At 42.2% G+C, this 27581-nt stretch overlaps 1 protein-coding gene across 1 annotated transcript; it reads right to left on the bottom strand.

Annotated features, from left to right (window-relative positions):
- Nucleotides 1–263: 263 nt before the first annotated feature.
- On the bottom strand, nt 264–14109 carry LOC135990099 (granulocyte-macrophage colony-stimulating factor receptor subunit alpha-like). The gene is made up of 11 exons (XM_065637513.1): nt 14022–14109; nt 13714–13850; nt 12592–12712; nt 10362–10491; nt 10098–10273; nt 8805–8944; nt 5953–5991; nt 4837–4966; nt 4051–4144; nt 3342–3423; nt 264–527 (listed from the first exon to the last, which is right to left on the bottom strand). Exons 1-11 carry the CDS (start codon nt 14107–14109, stop codon nt 459–461), a joined length of 1206 nt encoding a protein of 401 aa, XP_065493585.1. The 3' UTR covers nt 264–458.
- Between the last annotated feature and the right edge of the window lie 13472 nt (nt 14110–27581).

Below are 27581 nucleotides of genomic sequence, written 5' to 3'. Positions count from 1 at the left end.
GTTTCTGCTTCCAAAAATACTCTGGGTAGAAAATATAAGCTGGTAAAATTAACTACTGTGGCATTCTTAAGCAGTCCTAGCATTCTATAGGAAATCATTATATTTGGAGGAAAGAAGCATCATAGCAATGAAGACTGGAAATAATAAGTTTCTTCTGTGTTGTGGTTGAAAGGCCTTATCTCACACTGAAGAAAATCTCAGCAAGGTTTAAGTAAGTCTTCACAGTAGGTGCAGAAAAGCTCAGCTGCCAGGCATTGTGTTTTTGAAAGAAGCGAAAAGAGTACATTTTAGCCATTTTTCTCCTTTTTTGTTTTCCCCCGTCCCATTTTAGGTGGGACAAATAGTTTTATAGGTAATAATACTCATTTCTAGCCTGTGCTGTGCAATAGTTCTTTGTTAGGAGGATCTGTGATTTTCTTTCATGCTGGGGTATCCAAGTGATCTTTATGTTTTGAAAGTTAAGTCATCTCTTCAACTGTAGTTATTTCCTCAGTACAACTTTTTTTCAGTTGATTTACATACTCTGTCTAAAGAGAAAGAAAATTGTGTAACATGCAATAAGCCACAGAGTCGCTGTTGATCAGAGAACATTTCTAAACGTTAGGTACACCAGTACTAAATGCACCGCCTCTTGATATTTTAATACATAGGAAATGCTTGCAAAGCCCGAGAAAACAGTTTTGAGGACCGTTAAGGATTGTTAGACTTCTAATGTGTATGATCACTGCTAGCTATTATCAGATGAAGGGAAAAAAAATAAAAGTTGGACAACCTTAACTGAGACAAGAGAAGAAATTTACTTAGTGAGTATTACCTGAGTTTTCCATGTATAGGCACTAAGAGAGCAAATGTTTTGGTTGCTATCTTACGGCTTTACATTGGTTAACCAGGAGTTCTACAAGAGTGGAAGGTGCCGGGTAAGATCATAGCACTGATACAGGGCTTGGGGCTTAAAATGTTGAGGAGAGATAAATTTGATTTTTAAAAAAAAGTGGAGGGATAGTGGCGGGGTGCAGGGGAGAGGGCAGGCAGCGTTGCTGGGAGAAAGAAGGGAAAAAGCAAGCTGGCTGTCACATTAAGAGTATGTTACAAAACATGAAACTAGGATGACTTGGTGAGGAATTTTGTCTAGGAAATCTGGAACTGGCAAGTGCTGCAGGACTTCATAATCCTAGTGGTTTATGCTACTTGGCCTTTCACTGAGGAAAGCAATGCATCTGCACACAGTGTGTCTTGCAAGTCCTTGGAATTCAGGAAAAGAGGAAAACAAAGTATTGTTCTGAGTGAAGGTGAGGAAAGTATTTGGGGTAAGAATGGCCAAAAAGTGAAGGAAGAGTAATAAAATGGGTTAGAGGAATGCAAGGTGTCTGATGCACTGGGTGAATTGGTTGGTTGGATCTTCCTCATGGCAAATAGGAAAACTGGCAGGTCTTTAACATGAGTGTTAAGGATAAAAGTATAAACTCAGCGCAGTAAGGGTTGTAAATCATGAGTTTTTTTCAGTGATCTAAGGAAAAGTATTGTGAAACAGGACAAATAATGGCAAAATGTGAAAGGTTGTTGGGTAAGTAGGGACAAAATGAGGAAATGCAAGTTTTAAGAAGGTGTGATTAGCAAAAGACATTACAGGTTTCAAAATGGCTCCTAAATATGTTAGCACTAAATGCAAGGAAGAGGTAGTTCTGGTGTGCAATGGAGAAGGATAGGTCTCCATACATAACCTATTTATGCTTTATTATCAGCTTTGAAGAACAACAGCATTCAATCAGTGTTAAAGATACCTGAGAGTGGAGAGAAAAGATAAAATAAAACTAGGCTTTAAGACTAGATTAAAATAGGGAAAGAAGAATCTAGAAACTGTTTTAGACACGACTTACAAATTACCTTCACGGGGCACATGAGGTAACCTGAGCTGAGGGCTGCACTTGAACTCTGAGAACTACTGATAAGGTGCTGCCTATGTGGAAGTGCCTGTGTCACCGTTTACAAAAGCACATTCACAAAAGCTGCTGGGTTGTGTGGAGTGATTTTTGAGTATTTCTGGTAGTGTAAATACAGGATATACAGTTTAGCAAAAACAAGCAATCCAGAGGGTCTGCAATTTTTGAAGGAGTGCTTGTTATTTTGATACCAATTACTATTTAATAACTTGGTAGACTATGGACTGCTGTGCTGTAGCCTTAGCTCTGGCAGCCTGATTTGAAGCGAGATACTGGGTATTTATGACTTAATGTATATGATAAAACTCATACAAGTTACATCACTACCTCTCCTCTATTAAAGCCGAAGATGATAGGACCAAAGCCAAGTAAGTTAGGACAATGTGCTGGTATATAGTTACCAAAACCGGAGAGTTTGAGTAGTAATGGCTTTGTGGATTCTTTGTGAAGGACTGAAAGAAAATTTCTGTGTCACTTTTGGAAGAAAGCCTCTTTGGGAAGGGGGGTTGGCATTGCCCCCTGAAACATGGTAGGCAATGAACAACTAGCATGGTTCACTGACTTTAAGAACATCCTTGTTTTATCCAGCTAATACAAAGCATTCCCTCACTAGGCAGATGTTGTGCAAGCCACTCTTCAAACGGACAAATTGGAAGAGAAACGTGAATGGTTTGCACCCTGATTGTCATGGCATGTGAAGAAAGATTGGAAGAGTTAGTTGCTGTTGGCAGTGTGCAAGTATGTAAGATGCTGTACATAGGAAAGGAATAAGGATAAGCTGTAATGGATTTTAAGTGCAGTAAAACAGACTATTTGAAAAGCTTTCTAAAAGTACGGATGATTAAAGAGACTGCGTAGGGATACTACAGAATATTGGTCGAACACAATTTGCACAAAACATCAAAGTTGTCATAACTAATCCTATGCTGAAGCACAGAGGAAGGATAGTTAAGCTGTGGAGACTTTCCATTTGTGCTTTTCATGATTCAGTGCAACAGTTGTTTTGGTTTGGTTTTTTAATATGTATAGCCAGATTTATAAAAAGTATTTTCACATTGTATTATGACCATAGATATTTGAAAACGCTAACAGCAAATGCTTTCTCACTTAGGTTATTTTCAACGCATGAACAGCAACCTAGAGAAACTGGTACATGCAGAAGTTACTGGTCTCATTAAAAATGATAACTCTGGTTTTAAAATATGGCTCCAAATACAGGAAAATCACTAGTCTCAGCACTGGCATAGAGCATTTCTAGTTTCAAAACAGCATACTTTGCATGGGAACAAACTAGTTTTTAATGGACCCAATTTAATGCTCATCCTTTTATGCCTGTTATTCTAGTCAAGCTGATTGTGGTTTACAGTTAACAAATTTAACTGAATTGAAAAGAAAGCGTACCTGTGTGTCTTCATCAGTTGATACATTAAATTTGTCTCTTGGTTGTGGAATGGGAGAAAATAAGCTTTTGAAACTGCAATACCTTTGGGTAGAAAATAGGATTGTGAAGAAATTAAGAATACTGTTAATATAACTTACACAAACATTTTGTGTTGTACCTTAAGGGCATTTTTTACTTTCAAGATTGAATAGCTATTGCTCTGTCACGAAGTGAGAAGGAAAGTATTTTGAGTGTAGACAGGTGGGTAACTGTTATTCCACTAATAACTGGGGTAACTAAAATTTACTTTGTGGCGAGAGTCACAGTAAATACTTTATTAAACAATGACTTTCAGTAAATCACACAACATAACTTTCTTCCGCCCCTGAGAAGTTTTATCAAAATAATGACAGGCTCATTTATCCTGGTTCACTCTTGTCTTGTACTGTATGAAGCCAATGGCTTCAAAGCGATGTGGATGTTAAATGCGTAAGAACAAAAATGTTTCGCAGGATCTGGTGGAATCGGTCACTTGCTTTTTAACATCCTTTCCCCTTTTTCACTTGCCATGATTTTGCATGCCAAAGTGCCACCAACAACAATACTTGTAATAATACTTCATTACATTGATAATCAGATTATTTAAGTTTGAAGGCAGGAGACAGGAGGAGTGTGTTTCGTAGAAATTATACTATATCAATAGTTTCTACATCAATGCGATTGACTTACCTTTTGAAAAGACAATATGGGAGCAGTATCACTGAGATCGTTCCAAGTGCTATCAGAGACAAAGTCACAAAAATGAAGTAATCTTTCCCTTGACCTGAAACAGCCAAGAGAGGAAAATATCTTAGCATGCCAAAAAGCTGTTCTTATGACTGTCAATAATGAATGCAAATTTAACTCAATTTTTTGAATAATCTGAAGGACTTCAACTTGACTTCTTACAGAACTTTGTCAAAAAATTTCAGGTATGCTGGACACATTTTAAACCATTTTGAACATTTAAATTGTAGTGAGTTAAAGAAGAAAATCCAGAAAAGGAGATGAAGAAACAGTGTCACAGAATGAAAAATAGAGCAAAATTGGTGGAACTGTAAAAAGAGTGTTGAGGAAAGGGTGAAAAGGAAGATGTGGAAGGAAGAGTATGATATTCCCGGCAAAAACTTGAAGAACTGAAAGGCAGCCTCAGCACTCTGGACCCAAGACAAGACTTGGGTCTGTCTCCAACTGTTCCTGTAGCCCTGGTATCTGAGAAACTGCTGCCTTCACAATCCTGACCAACCAAAAGCTGGTATCAGCCTCTGTTGCCATAGTACTTAAAGCATCTCCTCTGATTTAAGAATTTCCACCCAGTTCCTTACATGTAATTCGGTAAGAATTAAGTTTTTGTTTGTATCTTTGAGTGCGAGGGAGAAAAGGAGGCAAACATGGTAATACTGGAAAAAAAAGAACCCAAACAAACAAACAAAACCCCCCACAAAACAATATCAAAATAATATTTCACACTCTTACCAAACTCGATGGGTTCACTCCATTCTCCCCACCTCGAGGTTACAAGACAGTTTTTGCCACGTGCTCTGATTTTCAGAATGTATTTTTTTTTCTCATTGTAATTTTGGAATTTGTATGTGTTGTTCCTTACCTAAAATCAAAGCAATCAGACTGTGCATTTCACCTCATAGGCAAATATTAATAAAATTTGGGATTTAATTTCCTGATACAGTTTCTATAAAAAACTAATTTATATGATTTTATAACTATGTCGTAGTTACATGTTCTTCTCCCCAAATTTAAAACTGTGATAAATTAGTTAATCCTGCCACTGAATCTTGCTGGTTTTTGAAGTTTGTAGTTGGATTTTGAAGTTTATTTGGTCTTTAATTTGTTATGATTTAAGTGCACTTTGTTCCCTGTCCTTGTTTATGGATCTTAAAAAAACAGAAGGACAAAAAGCTGAAAATGTAGAAGCACCCTGTAAATTCGCTTCTCAACCTTTATGGGGATTAATCATGCAAATATGCCCTGAACAGTGTCTGTCTTTGTTAAACAGACTCAAGGTTTTTGAGACAGTCCAGTAACAGATATGTATCATCTGGCCTCATGATACTTTATATGAAGTCTGGAATCTGCCAAGCCCAAGAAGCTTCCAGGGCTGAAAGGACCAGTCCTGTGTCAGGGGATGACTGACAGTGTGTACAGGACAGTGTGTACAGGAATCCAAATTAACTCCCACAGGTTTTGAAGATCTCGGCATTACCACTGTCTGGCTGTCCTGAACCACAGAGGTATTTTTCACTGAGAGATACAGGAAAGACAATGTTTCCAGTTTGTATTAAGCAAAGTGTCACATCTGTCTTAATCAAAATCTATTTGTGTGATAAACGGAAAGTATGAAGTTTTGTAAAATTCATGGAAAATTTTGCCTAGCGTAAGCTACCTCATCCAAAATGGACATATTAAGGAATTTCTACATAAAGATAGCACAGCAACATATCTTCCTGGATTCTTATTGCCATACTGATACAAAAACTATAATTCTATACTATAGAAGCGACTATATTCTGTATAAAGGTATTTATATCCTTAAGGGGGAAAAAGCACAAATTTGTATAAGACAAGAATACTTACTGTTACAGGATTATCCTTTTTCCCTTCTGTGGGCTTATCCTGCAAACCAAAACCAAATCTTCATTTTTATTATTTTCCTGTCAAATAATCAAATATTTCTCCCTCTTTTGTTCTCATTTTCTTGCTTATAATGATCATAAATAATTTTAAATCTAAAAATCAGTGGGATATTGTGCTCCAGTAATGTCCCAGAATATAGCACTTTACTCAGAGTTTTGGCTTCCTCCATTTCATCTTTGAAAAGGAAGGAAACATGAATTATTTATCAGTGGTTGTGAGAAGCTGTATTTGCCTCTAAGGGCATATTTACACTGTGCATTCTCATCCAGCAGAAGTGGATTCAAATTATGCAAGCAATCAAATCATCATCCAAACATAACAGATTTGGAAGCTGTGATTTTGCAATAGTTTAATAACATGGGGCAGAAAATTGATGTGAACAACAAATTTACCCTCCTTCCAGTCAAAGTCTCTGTTAGACATCTGAGTGATCCATACTCAGGGGCTACCTATACATCCCATACAATTAAAATTTTATTGACTAGAATAAAACACTGACCTAGGTAAAAGAACCTGAAAATTTTGAAAAATGGTTAGGTTCAAAAATGAGTGAACAAAATCAACAGCAGTGACTTTAGCAAGGATCCCAGAAAACACTGAAAAACTGAGGTCCTGGAAACATCTATCACATGTAATGTCAGAAGGATAGCCGGCACAATGGAAAAGTCAGAAAGATGTAATTGGAAGGAACGCCGATTCAGATAATACACCTGCCATGTATGTTGCGTTATAAAGGCGACTAGTATTTCCCCATTACTCATTGTCAGCTGAGCTCTTTCAGTTTAGGACATGATGGAAGTCATCAGCCTTTGCTGTGAACAGGGAGGGTGCAACTGAGTTGCCTAAACTTGGATGTACAGTCCCATTCCAGCTGCTATGGGGTATCCTGCCTTGCTTCTGGTGACCCCTCCTGAAATGTGTGAGTTACATCTGCCATCTCCATGTAGGTACCTCTGATACCTCCAGTACCTATGGGACCTTAAGGGGCGTGAGGCACCTACTGCTCAGCTGCACAGAGCCCTAGATATGCATTGACTGTTATGGGATATCCATGCTCCTCTGCAGACACCTACATTAAGGTGTCTCCGTCTGTGAGATGAATTTCACAGGCACGTGTAGGAATCTACAGAACCCCACCCATTCTGAGTGCAGCACAGGAAAGAAGTAGTAATGTGTTTTTCTTTAAAACAAACATTTTGATAATATTGCCTTAGTTGTATGTTGTAACCTATATCTTTATGTAAAATATTCCAAGTATTTCACGCAAGATCCTACTGCCAAATTATACCAGCCAGCTAGAAAGCTACATGTACTGCAGTTACTCCTTGAAGTAGCTACCAAGGTAGATATTATTAATGTATGCAAGATAGAAAATCCAGACAATCCGAACAGCATGCAAGCTGCAGGCATCGTTTTGAATGAATTAATGAGTTTTAATGACATATTGCTTTATTGCAATTCTATATCTATGTTTAACCCTTAGCTGATCTTTCCTCTAATGGTCTTGTGTTACAAAGGCCTGAGGAATTGCCACTGTGGTAAGCTTCTGAGCTGTGACTGGGAAATGGAGTAGGTAGGCAGCCCTAATTTGTCACAGTGCAGATGTTATCCATGTGTGGAAACCATGCAATGGTGAAACAGGTATCCCAGGGATGGGGAGGAAGAGTGCTATTTCTCACCTCCTTGTCGAACTCACGGGCTCAACGAATTTTCCTGCCCTTTGTCTTTAGGTGTGTTAAAATCAGGTCCTTTAGGCACTGAGATTTGTGGAGGAGAATTTGACACCTCAGCCTCTCCGTCATACTTGGTGGAAACTAGACATACCTCAGCTGTGATAAAGTGACATGCCATGCCCCGTGTTGTCTCCTGTGGTCACTATGGTAGATTGGTAGTGCTGTGCCTATAGTGTAGGAGAAATCCCAGCACACTTTTGGTACATACGTGTTTGCAACTGAGGTAGCCGTCTTAGGTTCCTCTCTTACAGCCTATGGAATAAGGACATGATTTGTCTGTAATCTACCTTGGAAGGCAGTGGGTAGCACCACATCTGACTGCAGAGAAAGTAAGAGAGTAACTCACTGAAAAGCGAACGCATCCATTGCAGACCCCTACCCTGAGCCTGTGTGAACTTTCCCCTGAGTTGCTGGTATTGAATATTTCAGAAAAGTGTTTTCTATTTTAGCTGTGGTTTCAAAATGGGAGGTTTTGGCAGACACCGTGTAGACATGTGGTGGTCAGGTTGGCTCAACCAGGCTCCAGGAGAAGGATGGTGTCCGAGGGAAGACTGCCAAAGGGCAACAGATGGCGGGAGAGGTGGTGGAGGAGAGACGTGGATGCTCAGCGGGGGCAAAACAGTCCCGCATATTGAAACTGAGGGGCAGCTGTGAACTTTCCAGCATCTGAAAAATGCCATCAGGGCAGCTGAAGCTGAGGTGCCCTGAGCCTGAGAGGCCCTGGCCTGGGCTGGAGGCTGTCACCCCTTGCTGCGGATCACAGGCTGCCATCCCACTGTCATCTCCTGTGGGACATGCTTGTGCAGGAGAGCATCTCAGGTGCTCTCCTGGTCTTTGGACACACATCCCTCATAGCATTTCCCTGCTTTCCACTGCTTTTCTGCTTTGCATCTCTTGTTAGTTTGAAATAAGGTCATGAGTGGTGGGATGTGAGACCAGAAGGGCTGGAGCAGGAGGATGCCACAGAAGTTAATCAATGAAGGAAATAGAAGCATGCACATTATAGATATGCATATTAATAGGTATGATGCCAAATACAAACAAAGAAATTGGTTTTACCTTATTTTGTATGCTAATTTCATACTGAAAACAGTTTTCGTTTTCCACATGACTCGTAAGGGGTGCTTGCCATGTAATTATGCAACCCACTGGATCTCTAGTACAATTGACAGCAACTTTTAATGGTGGAGTGAGTATTTCTGGAAAGAAGTGAAATAATTAATGTAGACACGATCAGTAATCAGCTACAACTCGTGTTCATAGCAAAATACATGTGAAGTTGAGGCAACTGATGTACAGCTGTGTGCTACTGATATTAGCAAATGTTCTCTGTTAAACGAGTAAAATACAGTAGCGAAACTCAGGAATACGACACTTCAGTTGATGGACATCTGAAGTAACTGAAGTTCATGTAAAAAAGGTATAAAGAATTTTGCGTAATTCAGCAGTACGACCAGCACAGTGCCATTTTCTTCTACATCTAAATTTCACTTTGACAATGCAAGTCTCTATAGGAAAAAAGACGGAGGTTTTTGCACATGTGGCAGTATTCAGTTGCAAGACCAAGTGATCAGAATTTGAGTGCCTACAATATAGCTGACTAGGTGCGACCTAGGTGTCTCACTGCTATAGTCAGTGGGGGTCTCATCAGTAGTGCCAAACTGCAAAGCTGTTTGACATGCCGTGGACCAGACATGCTCAACTGAACAGCTCTGGGCTTTGCAGCCGGCACTGGCTGCAGGCAGGGCTCAGTCTCATATGGTGCATTTCAGAGCACACAGGACACCCAGGAGGACCCTGGGCTCTCACAGGTGCTGGGCCACATCTGCAGGGCTTGTGGTTGCCTCAAGTGTCTGAGGGTGTCTCAAACAGCACTAGTGGCATGTTTTTAGGCAACTGAATCCTGTCCTGGATCTCTAACGGAGCTTAAACACCTAGCTCACATGTAGGTACCCACATATTTAACTAATGCAGTCTTAATTTGCAAATTGAATGCTCCCTCTGGTTTTATGACATGTAGCTCCTGTGGCTCTTGGAGAGGTATGGAATTAAGGATTGGCAAAATGAGTCCATCAGAAAGGTGGCCTTGAAAGTCTAACCATTGCATCGCATCACTTGAATTACATGGGTATGTTCACAACACTTCTCCGAGCTGCTATTTCAGGCTGCCTCTGCCTCTACATGTTTTAGGTAATTTTTAGAACTCTATCCTGTCAGCTGTCAGGAGTGAAATCTCTTCTACGCTGCTGGATCCTGTGATGGCTGCATACTTTGTTTTATTCTTCTTTTCAGAGAAAAAATCCCCACTTCCTTATTTTATAAAACAATAATAAAATAAAAATGTTTCCTTACCAATTTTATACAGTTGAATGTACTCATCATAGAACTGGATCCGAGAGTCTTTACTAGACCCATTCACCAGGAAGTAAGATTTTTCAGTCACTATCCTCACATTTTGGAATCTACATCCCGTGTTTCTGCCATTTTCATCTTTAATGTAAAGCTCACATTCCGTCTCGTCGTCATCTCTGTATATAGTTATTTTAGTTAAATTTGGGCAGCGCGATGTGTTAAATGAGAATTCAGACTTCCCTAGACTCAGGTAGACTGACTTACCTTGAGTTCTGCCAGTACAGAAAATACTGTGTATCTCCTGGAGCATCCCTGCCTGCTTGCCAAGTGCAGTTCATGAGGGAAACGTTATAAATCACACAGGAGAAGTTTTCAATGGCTGATCTGTTCATGCCTGCAAACACAGGAATATCTGTGATGAGGAAAAATCGTGTGACTGCTCCACGCTGGAGGATCCTGGCACATGCTTAGATATGTTACACACCTGCAACTCCAGCTGATTCTTTCTTGAGTTAAGAATGACAACTGAGAGAAAGCTGGACTCTCACCCTATTTTGACTGACTCTGAACTGTGAAACCTGGGAATGAGTAGAGCATTCACACAGGTAAAGGGAAGCACATTACCTTTTAATATCATCCTCAGTGCTACAGAGGGAAGTATTTCTCCTTTTGAAAACCAATGCCCAGGAATCCACTCCTGAAGTATCTACAGACAGCATTTAAAAAGCTGGGACTTTTAAAAATAAGGTGGGGCTTTTTTCTTCTTCGACCAAAGAGCCTTCCAGCTAGAGCTTTCCGCCCTCATGTGGGCAACTGTGACTTGATCTCTTCCTTTGGTGGAGCACACTGAAGTGGAAACCTTGTTTCTTTGGAAGCTCCCCCATTGCTGGGCTGTGCAGGCATGCTCAGCCTCATTCTGCCTTCTTCAGCCAATTTTCTGCTTCTTTGTGCGCTAACTTCAGCGAAAAGGTGGAAGCTTCCTCTCCTGCTACCTCCAGCCCCCAATATTAGGGCTAGCTGGGAGGAACATCAAAAGCAAGAGGGTTTAGTTGTATCCTGGCTTGTATTTTGAGGGTCACCATGAGAGCGTTTGCTCTCTCAAGTCCCCGGGAAGAGCAGGGAGTACTTTCTCTGCTCAGATATGAACAAGCTCCTAATCGCATCACCTCTGTCAAGTCTGAAATACCCCAGTTACATACAGCTGCAGGAGCACTGGTGAACAGGCAATTTTAGTGGAGAGGTCTAAGTTCAGAAGGAAGGGGAAAAAGTGCTGTAAAAAATTCAGGTATGGAATTATGAACCCAGGGGTTCCCTGAACCCCACTTTGACTAACTCCCATACGGGGCTGGCTTAGAATATCTTTGTAAACAGTTGCCTCAGCTCAATGTGTGCACAGCAGCTTTGGGAACCCTCACACCTGTATGTGTGTGTGTGCGCGCACGTGCACACCAGGGCAAAATTAGGAGATTGCTACATTCAGTTTGCTCCTACCTGCTTATCACCACAGGCTATCTTCTCTCTCTGTTCTGCCCTGGTGAGGCCACATCTGGAGTACTGTGTCCAGTTCTGGGCTCCCCAGTTTAAGAAGGGCAAGGAATTACTGGAAGGAGTCCAGCGGTGGACTACGAAGATGATGAGGGGCCTAAAGCACCTTTCTTATGAGGAGAGACTGAGAGAGCTGAGTCTGTTCAGCCTGGAAAAGAGAAGGCTGACAGGGCATCTCATCAAACTTTATCAATTTCTCAAGGGTGAGTGTCAAGAGGATGGGACCAGACTCTTTTCAGTGGTGCCCACCAATAGGATGAGGGGCAATGGGCACCGACTAAAACATAGGAGGTTCCATCTGAATATGAGGAGAAACTTCTTTACTTTGAGGGTGCCAGAGCACTGGAACAGGCTGCCCAGAGAGGCTGTGGAGTCTCCTTCTCTGGAGACATTCAAAACCCACCTGGATGCGTTCCTGTGCAACCTCCTCTAGGTGTTTCTGCTTTAGCAGGTGGGTTGGACTAGGTGATCTCCAGACGTCCCTTCCAACTCCAACCATTCTGTGATTCTGTGGTTATTTCCTTTCCTCACCTCCCATTTTATGACTTTCACTGATCCCCACACTGTGCCTTTAGCTAGCTCTGTGGTCTGATCCTGACAAACTCATCAACAACCCAGCAGAAAAGCATTTAATAAAGAAATGGGTGCTAAAATATTCATTTGTAATAGCCAGAACAGTTATTTGAATCTACCCTCAAACCACTGTAATTTAGCAGCATTTTGGACCCCTAGTATGAAAGAGAATAATGCAATTATTAATACATTTGTAATAATGCATCTCTTGCAGAATTGTGGAAACATTCATTTCAGAGAAAATAATTTTAGCAGATCTGCAAATATTTTTAATAGAAAATAGAGCAGTTACCTACTGTGTAGGTAATTGCTTTCTAAGGCAACACCTTTTAAAGATTGCAAATGGAGAAAACCTTACGCAGACCATAGACATTACCTCCAGGGATAAACCTGCAGACTTTTGAGATGTTTGTGTTTGCCACTTCAATGATAAAGGATGCCCCTTTGTGCCGAGGCATGTATAGTTCCACTGGAAAACTGCATAGTGAACCATTCTCCTGAAAAAGAACACATCGATGTTTTATTCCTCTATTTTTTTCTCTGCTAGTGCTTGATGATTCTGGTTATGGAAGTGCAACCCAGAAACTCAGTTTGTAGAGCAAAAATCCTCTGTGTATGTTTATGTGTTTTAGGTTCAAGAGCTAACTCTCTCCTTTACCACTTGAGAGTGATGTAGAATGGAACTGAGTGATCAAAAACATAACTACACAAAATTCTTTGCAGCTCAGGAATTGGATGCTACACTAGTGTGCAACTATTAGAGAAGGCAAATAGTACCCCAGTGGCATAACAGGATATAGTTAATAAATGGTGGAACCACAATGGAATTTAGTGAAAGGATAAAGTAAAATATAATAGAAGTCCTCATGTGACCTTCCCAGGGGTCAGAATGATGTCTATGGCATTATACTCATAAGTTTCAGTAAGAATGTGATGTGGTTTTGTAATATGTATTTCTAATTTAAAGCATCTGTTTTGCTAGGCTAAATAACCCATCTCTATCTCTTTGTCAAGCTTCCTACTTTTATCTTTGGATAATATAGGTTTATGACATAACCTGTGCTACCAGCATGATTGAATTTACTGGGAAACAAGTGAAGAATTTGAGGAAATGAAAATCCATGGCAATGTTTGGGGAATCCACTCTTTATTTGAAGAGTCTTTGTCTCTCTAAATTCTCTAGAGGTCTCACAGCTGCTCCTTTTTTTCAGTAGCGGCATCCCTATTAATGATTCAACACAGGTACAGTTCGGGCTATTGTCTCCTTTCCACTTTGGTGCCAGAACTTCAGTTCTGTCACATGCACGGGATGCTCCTCCTGCAGCAAATGTGCCCTGGCATTGGTGATGGCTTTTCACAGCCCCTGGCAGATCAAGCTCTAGACTACAAACAATCGCTGATCAAAATTTACCTGCAACTGATTCATGTTTTCAAAGTGAAATCAATAAAAGGTAAAGAGCAAGGTGCAATTGTTTGTCTCAACAAATAGCAAGTTTACCTTTGTGTCTGCACATGTCTTGTCTTTGTCCATGATGGTGCATTTGTAGTTAGAGAAATTCTTGCTGCTCTCCCAGGACAGTTCCATTTTTCTCCAATTCATTTTCACGTTTGTAATAGGTGATTCTTGTGCTTCTGCTGAAAGTGTTACAGAATAAGTTCAGTAAAGAAATGCTGTTGTTTTTGTTGAATGCAGAGGATAGTGTCTGTCAGGCTTAAGATTAAAGTTGCAAGATTAATTGCATATATCTCCAGTAAATGAAGCATTAAACCCTGTTTCTCATATTATATCTGCAAAAACATACTTACACCCCGTACACTGGATGTCAGCATGCAAGGGTTGAAATAGCATCATACACCACCAAATGATGCAAGTGAGTTCAAGAGTATGAAACATCTTTTCTTCTCTGGAAAGAGAAAATGAAGCCTTCAGGGAAAAAAAAAAAAAAAAAAAAAAAAAATTATGCCCAAGTGTACTTTGGTTTCTGCAAAGCTTTATCTTTTTTTTTTTTTGTTGTTGTGGAAAGAGTCAAATATGCTGTCTAATTCACCCCTAGAAAATAATATTTAGAAAAGCCAAGCAAAAGGTGTGCTTCAGGACTTCTGGTAGGTGCCTCTTCTTTGCAAGGACCGAGTAGGCTCACTATTGTCTAGTATAACACGGTGGTTTGAGATAGAAACCACAGACTCTCGTTATGATACATACACTCACTCTATTTGGTGTAGAAACTATGATTTAGGATTAGTGTTGTCCCACATATCTATCTGAGCACTGCCATACCAGACATGTTGGAATTCCAACGTGAACCGGAGTTAAAGGCAGCCAAGTGGAGTGTTACAACTGATATTGCCAGTGTGTTTATCACAGTTCCTTTGGCAGCAAAGTGCAGGCCACGGTTTGCTTTCACATGGAGGAGTGTCCAATACACCTGGAATCAACTGCCCCAGGAGTGGAAACACAGTCCAACCATTTGTCATGGACTGCTCCAAACTGCATTGGAACAGGGTGATGCCCTGAACATCTGTAATACATCGACAACGTCACTGTGTGGGACAACAAAGCAGAAGAACTGTTTGAGAAGGGAAGAGAGTAATTCAGATCCTTCTGAAAGCTGTTTTTTGCCATCAAAAGAGGCAAGGTCAAAGGATCTGCACAGGAGATCCAGTTCTTGGGAGTAAAATGGCAGGATGAACCTTGTTGCATCCCTATGGATGTGATCTATAAGATAACAGCTATGTCCCCAGCAGGTAAGAAGAAAGAAACACAAGCTTCCCTAGGTCTTGTGGGATTCTGGAGAATGCATATTCCACATTATAGTCAGCTTGCGAGCCCTCTCTATTGAGTGACTTGGAAGAAGAACTATTTGGAGTGGGGTTCTTAGCAACAGGAAGCCTTTGAGCAGATCAAACAGGAGAGAGCTCGTGCAGTAGCTTTTGGGCCAGTCTGTACAGAACTAGCTGTGCAAAATGTGCTCTACACTGCAGCTGGAAAGGCCTGGAGCCTCTGGCAGAAAAAAACAGGTGAAACTCAAGGTTGACCTCTAGGGTTTTGAAGCTGGGATTGTTGAGGATTGGAAGCCCACTACACCCTGACTAAAAAAGATATACCAGCAGCTAGTGAGCTGCTTCAGAAGTTGTTAGTAGGGAAGCACAGTTCCTCTTGGCACCACAATTGCCCATACTACATTGGATATTTAAAAGAAACTTCCCCTCTACACATCACACAATCAATGCAACATGGAGTAAGTGGCTAGTGTTGATCATGCAATGGGCTCAAGTGGAGAACCTCAGCCACTCAGGAATCCTGGAGGAGATCATGGACTGGTCAGAAAGCAGAGATTTTGGAGCATTGCCTGAGGAGGTGACTTGTGCCCAAGATGCACCACCATATAATAAGTTAACAGAAGATGAAAGGCATTATGCTCTGTTTACCAATGGATCCTATCATCTTATAAGAAACTATCTGAAATGGAAAGGTGCTGTATAAGAATTCCACACAACAAGTTGTTGATGGAGAAGGTGAGTCAAGTCAGTTTGCAGAAGTTACAGAATCACAGAATCACAGAATGTTAGGGATTAGAAGGGACCTCGAAGGATCATCTAGTCCAATCCCCCCACCAGAGCAGGAACACCTAGATGAGGTTACACAGGAATGTGTCCAGGTGGGTTTTGAATGTCTCCAGAGAAGGAGACTCCACAACCTCCCTGGGCAGCCTGTTCCAGTGCTCTGTCACCCTCACTGGGAAGAAGTTTCTTCTCATATTTAAGTGGAACCTCTTGTGTTCTAGTTTGTACCCATTACCCCTTGTCTTACCATTGGTTGTCACCGAGAAGAGCCTGGCTCCATCCTCATGACACTCACCCTTTACTTATTTATAAACATTAATGAGGTCACGCCTCAGTCTCCTCCAAGCTAAAGAGACCCAGCTCCCTCAGCCTTTCCTCATAAGGGAGATGCTCCACTCCTTTAATCATCTTCGTGGCTCTGCGCTGGACTCACTCCCTGTCCTTCTTGAACCGAGGAGCCCAGAACTGGACACAATATTCCAGATGCGATCTCACCAGGGCAGAGTAGAGGGGAAGGAGAACCTCTCTTGACCTGCTAACCACCCCGTTCTAATACACCCCAGGATGCCATTGGCCTTCTTGGCCACAAGGGCACAGTGCTGGCTCATGGTCATCCTGCTGTCCACCAGGACGCCCAGGTCCCTTTCCCCTACACTGCTCTCTAACAGGTCATTCCCCACCTTACACTGGAACCTGGGGTTATTCCTGCCCAGATGCAGGACTCCGCACTTTCCCTTGTTATATTTCATTAAATTCTTCCTCACCCAACTCTCCAGCCTGTCCAGATCTTGCTGGATGACAGCGCAGCCTTCTGGTGTGCCAGCCACTCCTCCCAGTTTGGTGTCATCAGCAAACTTGCTGATAGTTCATTCTATTCCCTCCTCCAAGTCATTGATTAATATAGTGAATAGTACTGGTCCCAGTACCGACCCTTGAGGCACTCCACTAGATACAGGCCTCCAACCAGACTCTGCCCCATTGACCACAACTCTCTGGCTTCTTTCCTTCAGCCAGTTCCCAGTCCACCTCACTACCCGATCATCCAGTCCACACTTCCTCAGTTTAGCTGTGAGGATGCTGTGGGAGACTGTGTCAAATGCTTTAGTGAAATCAAGATAGACCACATCCACTGCTTTACCATCATCTATCCACCTGGTTCTGTCCTCATAAAAGGCTATGAGATTGGTTAAGCATGACTTCCCCTTGGTGAAGCCATGTTGACTGCCCCTAATTAGGGAAAATGTAGGTCCGCTGCTGGATGAGGTGAGTGCCCTGGTGATGGAAGATACAGAGAAGACGGTGTTACTGAATGCGTTCTTTGCTTCTGTCTTTACTGGTAATACCAGCCCTCAGGTATCCCAGAGCCTAGAGATAGGAGAGAAAGTCTGGCAAAAGGAAGACTTTCCCTTGGATTGTGAGGGTCAGGTTAGATATCGTTTAGGCAAAACGGACATCCACAAATCCGTGGGCCCCAACAAGATGCACTGACAAGTACTGAGAAAGTTGGCAGATGCTATTGCTAAGCCACTCTCCATCATCTTTGAAAAGTCATGGAGAACAGTGGAGGTGCCTGAGGACTGGAAGAAAGCCAACATCACTCCAGTCTTCAAAAAGGTCAAGAAGGACAATCCAGGAAACTACAGGCCAGTCAGCCTCACCTCCATCCCTGAAAAGATGATGGAACATTATTCCAGATGTCATCTCCAAGCATGTCGAGGAAAAGAAGGTTATCAGGAATAGTCAGCATGGATTCACCAAGGGGAAATCATGTTCAACCAACCTGATAGCCTTCTATGACGGCATGACTGGCTGGGTAGACAAGGGGAGAGCAGTTGACGTTGTCTACCTTGACTTCAGGAAAGCTTTTGACACTGTCTCCCACAACATCCTTATAGGTAAGCTCAGGAATTGTGGGTTGGATGAGTGCACAGTGAGATGGATCAGGAACTGGCTGGATGGCAGAGCTCAGAGGGTTGTGATCAATGGTGTAGAGTCTGGTTGGAGGCCTGTAGCTAGTGGTGTTCCCCAAAGGTCCGTATTAGGTCCAGTCCTGTTCAACCTGTTCATCAATGACCTGGATGAAGAGACTGAGTGCACCCTCAGCAAGTTTACTGATAATACCAAACTGGGAGAGTTGATACACCAGAAGGCTGTGCTGCCATTCAGCGAGACCTGGACAGGCTGGAGGACTGGGCAGAGAAGAACCTGATGAAATTTAACAAGGGCAAGTGTAGAGTCCTGCACCTGGGGAGGAATAACCCCATGCACCAGCACAGGTTAGGGGTGGACCTGCTGGAAAGCAGCATTGTGGAGAGGCACCTGAGAGTTCTGGGTGACAACAGGTTGACCATGAGTCAGCCATGTGCCGTTGTGGCCAAGAACACAAATGGTATCCTGGGGTGCATTGGGAAAAGTGTGACCAGCAGGTTGAGGGAGGTTCTCCTCCCCCTCTACTCTGCCCTGGTGAGGCCACATCTGGAGTACTGTGTCCAGTTCTGGGCTCCCCAGTTTAAGGACAAAGAAGTACTAGAGGGAGTCCAGTGGCAGGCTACGAAGAAGATCAGGGTCTGGAACATCTTTCTTATGAGGAAAGACCGAGAAAGCTGGGTCTGTTCAGCTTGGAGAAGGCCGAGAGGGGATCTCATCAAAATTTATAAATATCTCAAGGATGGATGTCAAAAGGATGGGACCAGACTCTTTTCAGTGGTGCCCAACAATAGGGTGAGGAGCAATGGGCACAGACTGAAGCACAGGAGGTTCCATCTGAATATAAAGAGAAACTTCTTTACTTTGATGGTGACAGAGCAGTGGAACAGGTTTTCCAGAGAGATTTTGGATTCTCCTTCTCTGGAGACATTCGAAACCTGCCTGGATGCTTTCCTGTGCAATCTGCTCTGGGTGAACCTGCTTTAGCAGGTGGGTTGGACTAGGTGATCTCCAGAGGCCCCTTCCAAACCCAACCATTTTGTGATTCTGTGAGATTTAACCTTGGGGAAACATGTTCCATGATGTAAACTGTATGCTGTAGGAAGTAATGTAGCAGGAACCAGCTGAAATGACAGAGAGTGAGCTTCATGAAGAACTACTGAGTGCAGTAATGACCCAAACCAAGTTGGTGTTGGCACCCAACAATCAAACATGCTGCTTCTCCTGTCTTGAGTGATGACCTTGACAAATGGGCCAAAGTTGTAGCCTGTTCTTATGGACATTTTGGGGAGTGACAGAGGCCCATGGACTGAGGAAACAATATCTGTCTTGTTAAGGGACAGGGCATATTAATTAATGAGAATGTATAAATCTGCATGTTGGATATAAAGATGCCTTAAGTATGTAGTATAAGTGTTTTGTTTGGGTTTTTTGTGTGCTTGTCTGGTTTTGTGCTTTGTTCGTTTGTCTTCTACATGAAGAAGCAACACTGGTTGGTTGTTTTTTTGTTAGGGGTTTTTTGTTGTTTTTTTGGTTTTTTTGGTTTTTTAGTTTTGGTAATTCCTAGTAGTGTAGGCTCCTAGTATCAATTTTCTTGATGGCAGGTATTTCTTAGGTTAATTCTAAGACTATGAGGTAAATTCTTACAAACTCAGGAAAAAGAGAAACATGGTAATAAAACATGGTAATATTTTGTTACTTGTCTGTCATTCTGTGTTAATTTTTGTGGTCATTTCAGAGTACTGATTCTAAACTGACTACATTTTGTGAAAAGAAAACCCAGCCAGACCCTCCAACTGAGCTAAACTGTTGAATGTTTCCAGAAGGCAGCTCACATTTCATGGAAATTGGCTTCATATGATCTGTCCATCATGGTCTCCAAGAAACAAAACAGGACAGGATACCATGTCGGGGTTGCAACAGAGACAAACTCTTCACTGTAGCCTGATTCTTCTCTGCTTATCTCTTGCAGCATCAATCTGGTTTTTTTGTAAATCATCTTGCTACGATAAGGATGTGGCCACAGCTGCTGGGAGGTGATACCGAAAAATCTTGAGTACAAACAGTATGGAGGACTGGCCATGAAATGTTCTGTGAGATGTTGGTCTCAACAGTTATTTCCACTTTCCCATACTCTCAGTGATCTCTCCAGTAATGCACATAAGAACCTCAAGACCTCTTGTCCTTCTAGTCTGCCCCTTTTCATATGACCATATTTTTCTCCTTTTTGTGCTATCTATTCAGTCACTCTTAACCTTTTCTCCTTACTTTCCTCATCCTATGTTCCTTTTTAGGCATTTCTTTTCTTACTCTCTAGCAACTGTCTGCTCACTTTTCCTTCATAGTTTTTGCTTCATTCCTTTATAGTTTTTACTTCATTCTTCTTGTCACCTCCCTCTGTCTGCTCTGGTGACTCTTCTGCTTTCAAAGTCTCCCTCAGGTTTCCTGCACATGACAGCAGCTCCATGCTGCAAGTATTCTCCACATTTTCTCATGGAAAGGGTTGCCTGGAGCACTGCCAAAGGAGTCATCTGCAGCCCTGCCTGCTTAGAAGAGTGCTTGCTTGGCACCATTCCCTCCATGCTCTGGACATCTCATTGGGCTTGCAGTGGGAATAGCAGGGCCTGTAAGTGTTCACTTTCCTCATAAGAAATGGCTGTTTCCACTGACCACAGCACTAAGGGGGTTTGCTTCTCAAAGGGTTTGTGTTCCACGGTTGACTGACTTGAAAGCAAATTGCACAAGAAAGGATTAGTGTTGGATTGTGCCTATGTTCTATTTCCCCAGCTGAAGGTGCCAACACATAGCCAGGTCCTCTGGCTTTTCTCTGGCTTGCTGGCAGGAATATAAGAGCTGTGGTGAGCCCTAAGCCATTTGCCTGACCCATCCATACCATCTGCCCGGTGGCCAAGGAAGTGTCTCCAGCACCACACCTGTAGGAGCTTTTTGCCACCAGACTTGCACCCTCTCCCAGACTGGTGTTTTGCAGACAGGTGTGGCAAAACTCCCTCTGTTCTGACCATACCCCAGTACTGAAGGTGTCAGAAGGAACACATGTCAAACTGGTTGAAAATGTTATTTGGAGGATCAGACCAGAAGAAACATATATATATTCTTGTGTAAGTGGTATTTCCTCATATGTCATTAATATAAGAGATAATACAGAATCTGTTAGGATGAAAACCCCATCCTTAACTCCATGGTTGTTTCTGCTTTGCTTGTTTCCTTTTTCTCTCCTGACCAGCCTCACAAGTGTCTTGATCTCTCAGCATGTGTCTACCCTGCTGCATAGAGGAGGGCCCCAGAGAGGACTCAAGCACTTAGTTTCCACACTCCTCAATTCTTAGCTCACTCCCTGGCTCTCTCCAGGCCAGGTTTGCTATAAACTTAACCTATCCACGTAAACTATGTGAATATATGACCCAGTCAATGATACTTGGAGCTTTATTTTATTTAGAGGTATGTGCATAGCCTGTATGTTTAATTTTTCCGCTAGTAAAATCTTATCAAGGAAAACATTGCAAAACTTATTATCGAGTGTTACCAGTTGTATGATGTGTCTTACTCAGAAGTAGTGATCATATCCCTGGTAAGCTGGGTGCTAACAAACATGAGTCTGTTTGGTCTTTTGTAGCAAGGCATGGTCAAATTCGGTCTGCTCTAGAATGATCTCAGTATCAATGTGTCAGAAGGAAAACACAGTCACATTTAAAAGCCATGGTATGCCAATAGTAGCTTTTACAGCAAACATCCAATAAATACTGACCTAAACATTTTCGGTTCTTACCCTCATAGTCTGTGCAGTCTATTGTCTTTGTTCTTAGGCTGTGAGTGCAGGATGCTATTAGAAAGCGTCACCTGAGACCAACGTTCCTTGGTTCTAATTCCCAGCTTTGCCAGTGACTTTATTTTCTTGAGTGGCTCTGGGAAGCTTACTCCTGCCCATGACACACTTCCAGAAATGAAAATTTGAATTTTACTCGTAGAGCGATGTGAGGATAAACTGATGATTATACATTGCAGACAAACTGATTCTTATACCTTGCAGATATATGGAGAGTACCATACACTTGCCAAGTGAACCAGGATGCATAGAAATAGGAATAAACACCTCACGATGCATACAAGGCAATGAAACATTCTTCTCAGATTGCTGCCTAAATGCAACTTTCCCAGAACCAGTTCAGTCTTTATATCAGTATTTTGATTTCTGTAGATGATACAAACCTAGGAAAAGTGGTTGATATACCACTATTTCACTTCAGAGGGACCTGCACATGCTGGAGAAATGGGCTGACAAGAATCTCATGAAATTCAGCAAAGGGAAGTGCCGAATCCTGCACCTGGGGAGGAACAACACTCAGCATCAGCATGGGCTGAGGATGACCTGCTGGAAAGCAGATTTTCAGAGAAGGCCCTGGGGTTCCTAGTGGAAAACAAGCTGATGATGAGCCGGCAATGTGCCTTTGCAGAAAAGAAGACCAAAGACATCCTGGGCTGCACTAGGCAGAGTGTTGCCAGCAGGTCAAGGGAGGTGATCTTTTCCCTGCTCAGCATTTGTGAAGCCAGACGTGGAGTGCTGGGTTTGGTTCTTGGATTCCCAATACAAGAAAGATATAGAACTACTGGACAGAGTCCAACAAACAGCCACAAAGATGATCAGGCGTTCTGACATATGAGAAGAGGCAGAGAAAGCTGGGGCTGTTCAGTCTGGAGAGATGAAAGCTCAGGGGGGTCTTATCCATGTATATGAATATTCAGCTGTGGGAAGTAAGGAAGGTGGAGCCAGACTCAGGTGCCCAGTGACTGGGCAAGAGGCAATGGGCAAAAACTGACATAATGGGAATCCAATTTAAACACAAGAAAACACTTTTTACTGCGAGCCTAGCCAGCCACTGGAACAGGTTTTCCAGGGAGGTTGTGAAGTCTCCAATGTTGGAGATACTTAAACCTGACTGGACAAAGCCCTGAGCAATCTGATGTAGCTGACCCTGCTCTGAGCAAGGGGTGGGACAGGACAACCTCCAGAAGTGCCTTCCAGCCTCAACCACCCCAAAATTCTGTGATTTACTTTTTTTTTTTTCCCAATAAATAGAAATCCACATATTTCTAGTTAGATAATTTATGGAAAGGATACAGAAAGTAGCATTTCCTTCAGTTATTGCAAAATAGATGTTGGATAACAAATGTCAGCGCAACAGACATCATAGACATTTTATAGTCTTCCTTGAATCTTGTGGAAATCTTTGGGAATTTTATATATACACAAATTTACATTTTTAATCAAACAAGCTAAAGCATTACCAAAATTTTTCCTAGACTTTCTTAAGCAGGAAGCTAATCCAGATTTTATACGTTTGCTAGTATCACTATACCTAACTTAATCCTTAGCAAATATTTGTATTCTGCACAAAATCTTCTGTGGCACAAGAAAATCAATAGACATGACAGAGAGACATACCTCTTCTTGAAAAAAACCTTCTCCTTTATCTTGTTTGATTTTGGATCACAGCAGCAAGGACACTTGAACCTGTAGCTGTGGTCATGCAGGCATGAGTGAATATTTTGGTCTGCCAGTTAACTTTTTTTACTGCATGCTAGTACTAAGTAGCAAATGCTGCAAGTCAGAAGTGACTCAGTTTATCATTTCCCTTACTGCTCTCGAACTTCCTTAAATGTCCTAATTTGCAGATATTAGTGATTTCACATGAGCTGATCACGCAATTAACTCTTCCTTCCTGTCGTGTTGGATGAACTAAACATGAATAGTCATAATATGCAAAATCATTATACAAAAATACATAGATAGTAGTATTTGTACATGAATATGATCATAGAAATGCCCCTCCTACATATAAATACATTTTTGTAAATAATATGTTTCGGAACTAATAGCACTTTTGTGTGGCTAGTCCATGTTTAAAGTGCTTACAACATGACCACTTGTTTCTGTCAGGACCTGACTGGCTGTATACATTGTTTAAGACCTCTGCACCAGCCCAGGTTCTCCTTTGAGGAAGATCAATCCTTAGCGTGCATTTGCAAACAGCCAGGAAAATTCTGTCTTGCATATTTGTAGACAAATAAGTGGCAAGAAAAATATCAGATCCAAAGATCTGAACTTATTCACTACCTGATTATAGGTTGATATTGTTTGGTTCATCTTAGGCTACGATATCATGGGTTATGTGCAAAAGTGTCTGAATATTCAAATTAAAAGAAAATATCCAAAGCATTTACTGAATTCAGTAATGCCAAATTCACGAAAGACTTTGCAGTCATGTAAGTATGAGAGTCTAAGCCACAATGTTTACTTCAACTTGCAGCAACTTTAGATGTGGCTTTGTGTCACGCTGTGTTAGCCACTTCCCAGTTTGTTGTACATGATATCTGGCATGCAGATATGTAATCTTCAGGTAATAGATTCTTCTTATTTCTTGCTGTTCTCAAACATTTGTAGCAAGAGTCATTCTAATTACCCCCTACCTTCCACTCCCAACACAGGCACAATAGCAGGAAGGTGAAGAATTCCCCAGGCTTCTTAGGAGTGAAGCAGGGCCCTTCATAGTTAGTCTGTTAGAGGAAGAACTATTCTTAACCCTAGTTTTTTTTTTTTTTTCTAGTTTTTGTGCTCAGATCCACCAATAGCAAATTGCCTCACGGGCACTACAAATTTATAATGTTTTTGTTTTTCAGTTCACACTGCTCAGTCTTGCCCACCATAACCCAGTGATTCCCACCAGAAAGGCATGTTATTAATATTTTCCATTTTAAAACTCTGAGGTTATAGATGCAAAAAAAATATAGATAAGCAAGTACTACTGAAGGCAGAGCTTATGTAAGACAGTGCCCCAGCTGCAGGATTTGGTCTCTAGAACCTCATACCTGGCATTGACTGAATCCAACTCTTTCCATGCCTTGGGAACAGGACCAGCATGTTTAAAATCTTCTAGTCACTAAAGGATTTAATTATCTTATTTTATGTAACCTAAAAAGAACACAGCTAGTACATAGCTCAGCGTGGTCTGGAATTGCCTGTTTGTCAAATATACTCTACTTGGGTACCACCAGCCCTTTCAGTGACAACTACCATCTTGCTTAACTTTTCTATAGCACCATTCTCCCAAGACGTATGTACTTATTGTGTAAAGTGTGTGTCAGTATGCCCAGTAAATGTTGATGGAGGGATATGCTTCTTGTTCTTGTGGTGTGTTTGGTCAGGTTCTGGGTAATCTGAGGGTGGTCTTATGGTATCATCTGACCGGTATCTCCAGGCTGCCCAAATGGTGGCTGAATTAGTTTTAATTGATCCACTTTAAACTCTAGTCCATATTAATTCATTAGGTCTCTGTGTGCACCAACTGGCATAGCCATTCTTCCCTTCTTCTTGGGGTCTGGCAGCCTGTGCTCCCTCGCTGGGTGGTGTAGGATGGGCCGTGTCAGGGAAGGCATGGCCCTGCTGGCTCTGTGCTCCCCTCAGGTCCTGGACAAGCCCAGGACTCTGACTCTGCTGGGCACCAGCTTCCTTCGGGACATAAGACATTTTTTGTGTTCCCCTTCAACAGGACCCGCCTTCTTCTGCGAACAGTCATATCAACAACTTGTGAACTGCCAGTCTACAGCCTGGTGTTTATGATAAACCAGCAATGATTTCAGTTTTGTTTAATGTGCTCTTCTGTGGTTTATTATAGTTCAGTATTGGCAACGTGAGCAGCTGAGACTCCCCCAAGAGTAGTCAGGTTCTCTCCGGTTCTCCCAAGACAGCTCCTTTCAGCATCAGACATCTTGGTCCACAGGTGAAGGGTGGTCTGCTGGGATATCTTGCAGGTGGTGTTCCATGCTCTTGATGTAGATATTTCTAGCCAATTCATAAATAGCTTGTCATAAATGAGAGACAGAAAATTCAATCTGTATGTTCTGACAATTCTGTTAATAATAATGTTTCTGTATAACGTTAACATTTACAGTGTTAGGAGGAGCTCTAACAAAAGCACTGGACTAATAAAATCTTCATAAATGTTACCAACTTTTCATAAGAAAAGAGTAGATGGAACAATTGTGTTCATATTCTTCAAGAAGTTGCCAAATGTTGTATGAAGCTGTTTCGTAAGAGACTAACAAGGAAGGGCTGCTGTAATGCACAGAGTTTTAGGAAACATACAGCATGATTTTTCAAAACACTGTTTTGAGTATCTTAAAATAATTTTATATTGTTTACCTTTTCCTCTTCTGGACAATGTAAATTCAAGTGAGTAGTGACTGATTTCAAGGTTCCTTTCGGACTGTTCCTTCAGCCTGTATGGATCACACTGGATGGTAGCCCTTGTCTTGACCAAGTCAACTGGTCACCCCAATTTGGTGTCATCTGCAAATGTGATGACAGTATGCTCCATCACTTCCTCCAGTCCACTGACAAAAACATTAAATAGGATAGGTCCCAGGACAGACCCCTGTGATACCCCACTTGTCACAGGCATTTACTTTTGGTAAAACCATACAGACTGTTCATATAATCATAGAACAGTTTGGGTTGGTGTCGCGGGGGAGTAATTTAGGGTTCTGCTTGCTGCAGACCTTCAAAGGTCATCTAGTCCAACTCCCCAGCAATGAACTGGAACATCTTCAACTAGATCACGTTGCTCAGAGCCCTGTCCAGCCTCACCTGGAATGTCTCCAGAGATGGGGCAATATACCACCTCTCTGGGCAGCATGTTCCAGTATTTTACCACGCTCATTGTAAACAATTTCATCTTCATTTCTAGCATGAATCTCCTCTCTCTCAGTTTGAAACTATTAGCCCTTGTCCTGTCACAACAGACCCTGCTATCTGTCCCCATCTTTCTTATAGGCTCCTTTTAAGTACTGAATGGAGGCAAGAAGGTGTCCCTGGAACCTTCTCTTCTCCAGGCTGTACGACCCCAGCTCTCTCAGCCTGTCCTCATAGGTGAGGTATTCCATCCCTCTGATCATTTTTGTGGTCCTCCTGTGGACTGACTCCAACAGGTCCACCTCTTTGTTGTACTGATGACCCCAGAGCTGGATGCAGTACTCCAGGTGGGGTCTCACCAGAATGGACTACGGGGGCAGAATTGCCTCCCTTGGCCTGCTGGCTACACTCCTTTTGATGCAGCCCAAGATACAATTGGCCTTCTGGGTTGCAAGCTCACATTGACAACTCATGTCCAACCTTTCACTCCCTCGTGTCCCCAAGTCCTTCTCCAGAGGGCTGCTCTCAATCCCTTCATCCTTCTGTCTGTATTGATACTGGGGTTTGCCCCAACTTAGGTGCAGGACCTTGCACTTGGCCTTGTTGAACCTCATGAGGTTCTTGAGCTTGTCCATGACCCTCTGGATGCCATCCCGTCCCTCAGGCATGTCAGCTGCACCACTCAGCTTGGTGTCATCCACAAACTCTCTGAGGGTGCACTTGATCCCACTGTCTATGTCATTGATTAAGATATTAAACAGTACTGGTTCCAGTATGGACTCTTGAGGGACACCACTTGTTACTGCTGTCCATCCAGACATTGTGCCATTGACCACTACCCGCTGGGTGTGACCATCCAACCAGTTCCTCATCCACTGAAAAATCCACCCATCAAATCCATACCTCTCCAATTTACAGAGAAGCATGTTGGAGGGGAACATGTCAAAGGTCTTACAAGAGTCCAGATAGATGGTATCTGTAGCCTTTCCTTTGTTCACTGATGTAGTTACTCCATTGTAGAAGGTCACTAGGTTCGTCAGGCAGGACTTGCCCTTGGTGAAGCCATGCTGGCTGTCTCAAGTCACCTCCCTGTCCTCCAGGTACCTTAGCATAGCTTCTAGGAAGATCTGTTCCATGATCTTCCCAGGCACAGATGTGAGGCTGACAGG

Source organism: Caloenas nicobarica, chromosome 1 (assembly GCF_036013445.1).
Source record: "Caloenas nicobarica isolate bCalNic1 chromosome 1, bCalNic1.hap1, whole genome shotgun sequence".
Taxonomy (NCBI): domain Eukaryota; kingdom Metazoa; phylum Chordata; class Aves; order Columbiformes; family Columbidae; genus Caloenas; species Caloenas nicobarica.
This window is presented reverse-complemented; position numbering and strand designations above follow the sequence as displayed.

Excerpts from the sequence above, each read along its gene's own strand:
- LOC135990099 (XM_065637513.1), bottom strand. The coding sequence starts at position 14,109 with ATGTTTCATACTCTTGAACTCACTTGCATCATTTGGTGGTGTATGATG. Across the intron at positions 12,713-13,713 it reads AGACATGTGCAGACACAAAG|GAGAATGGTTCACTATGCAG; the intron begins GTAAACTTGCTA and ends GTTCTTTTTCAG. Across the intron at positions 528-3,341 it reads CAACTGATGAAGACACACAG|ACAGAGTATGTAAATCAACT; the intron begins GTACGCTTTCTT and ends CTTTCTCTTTAG.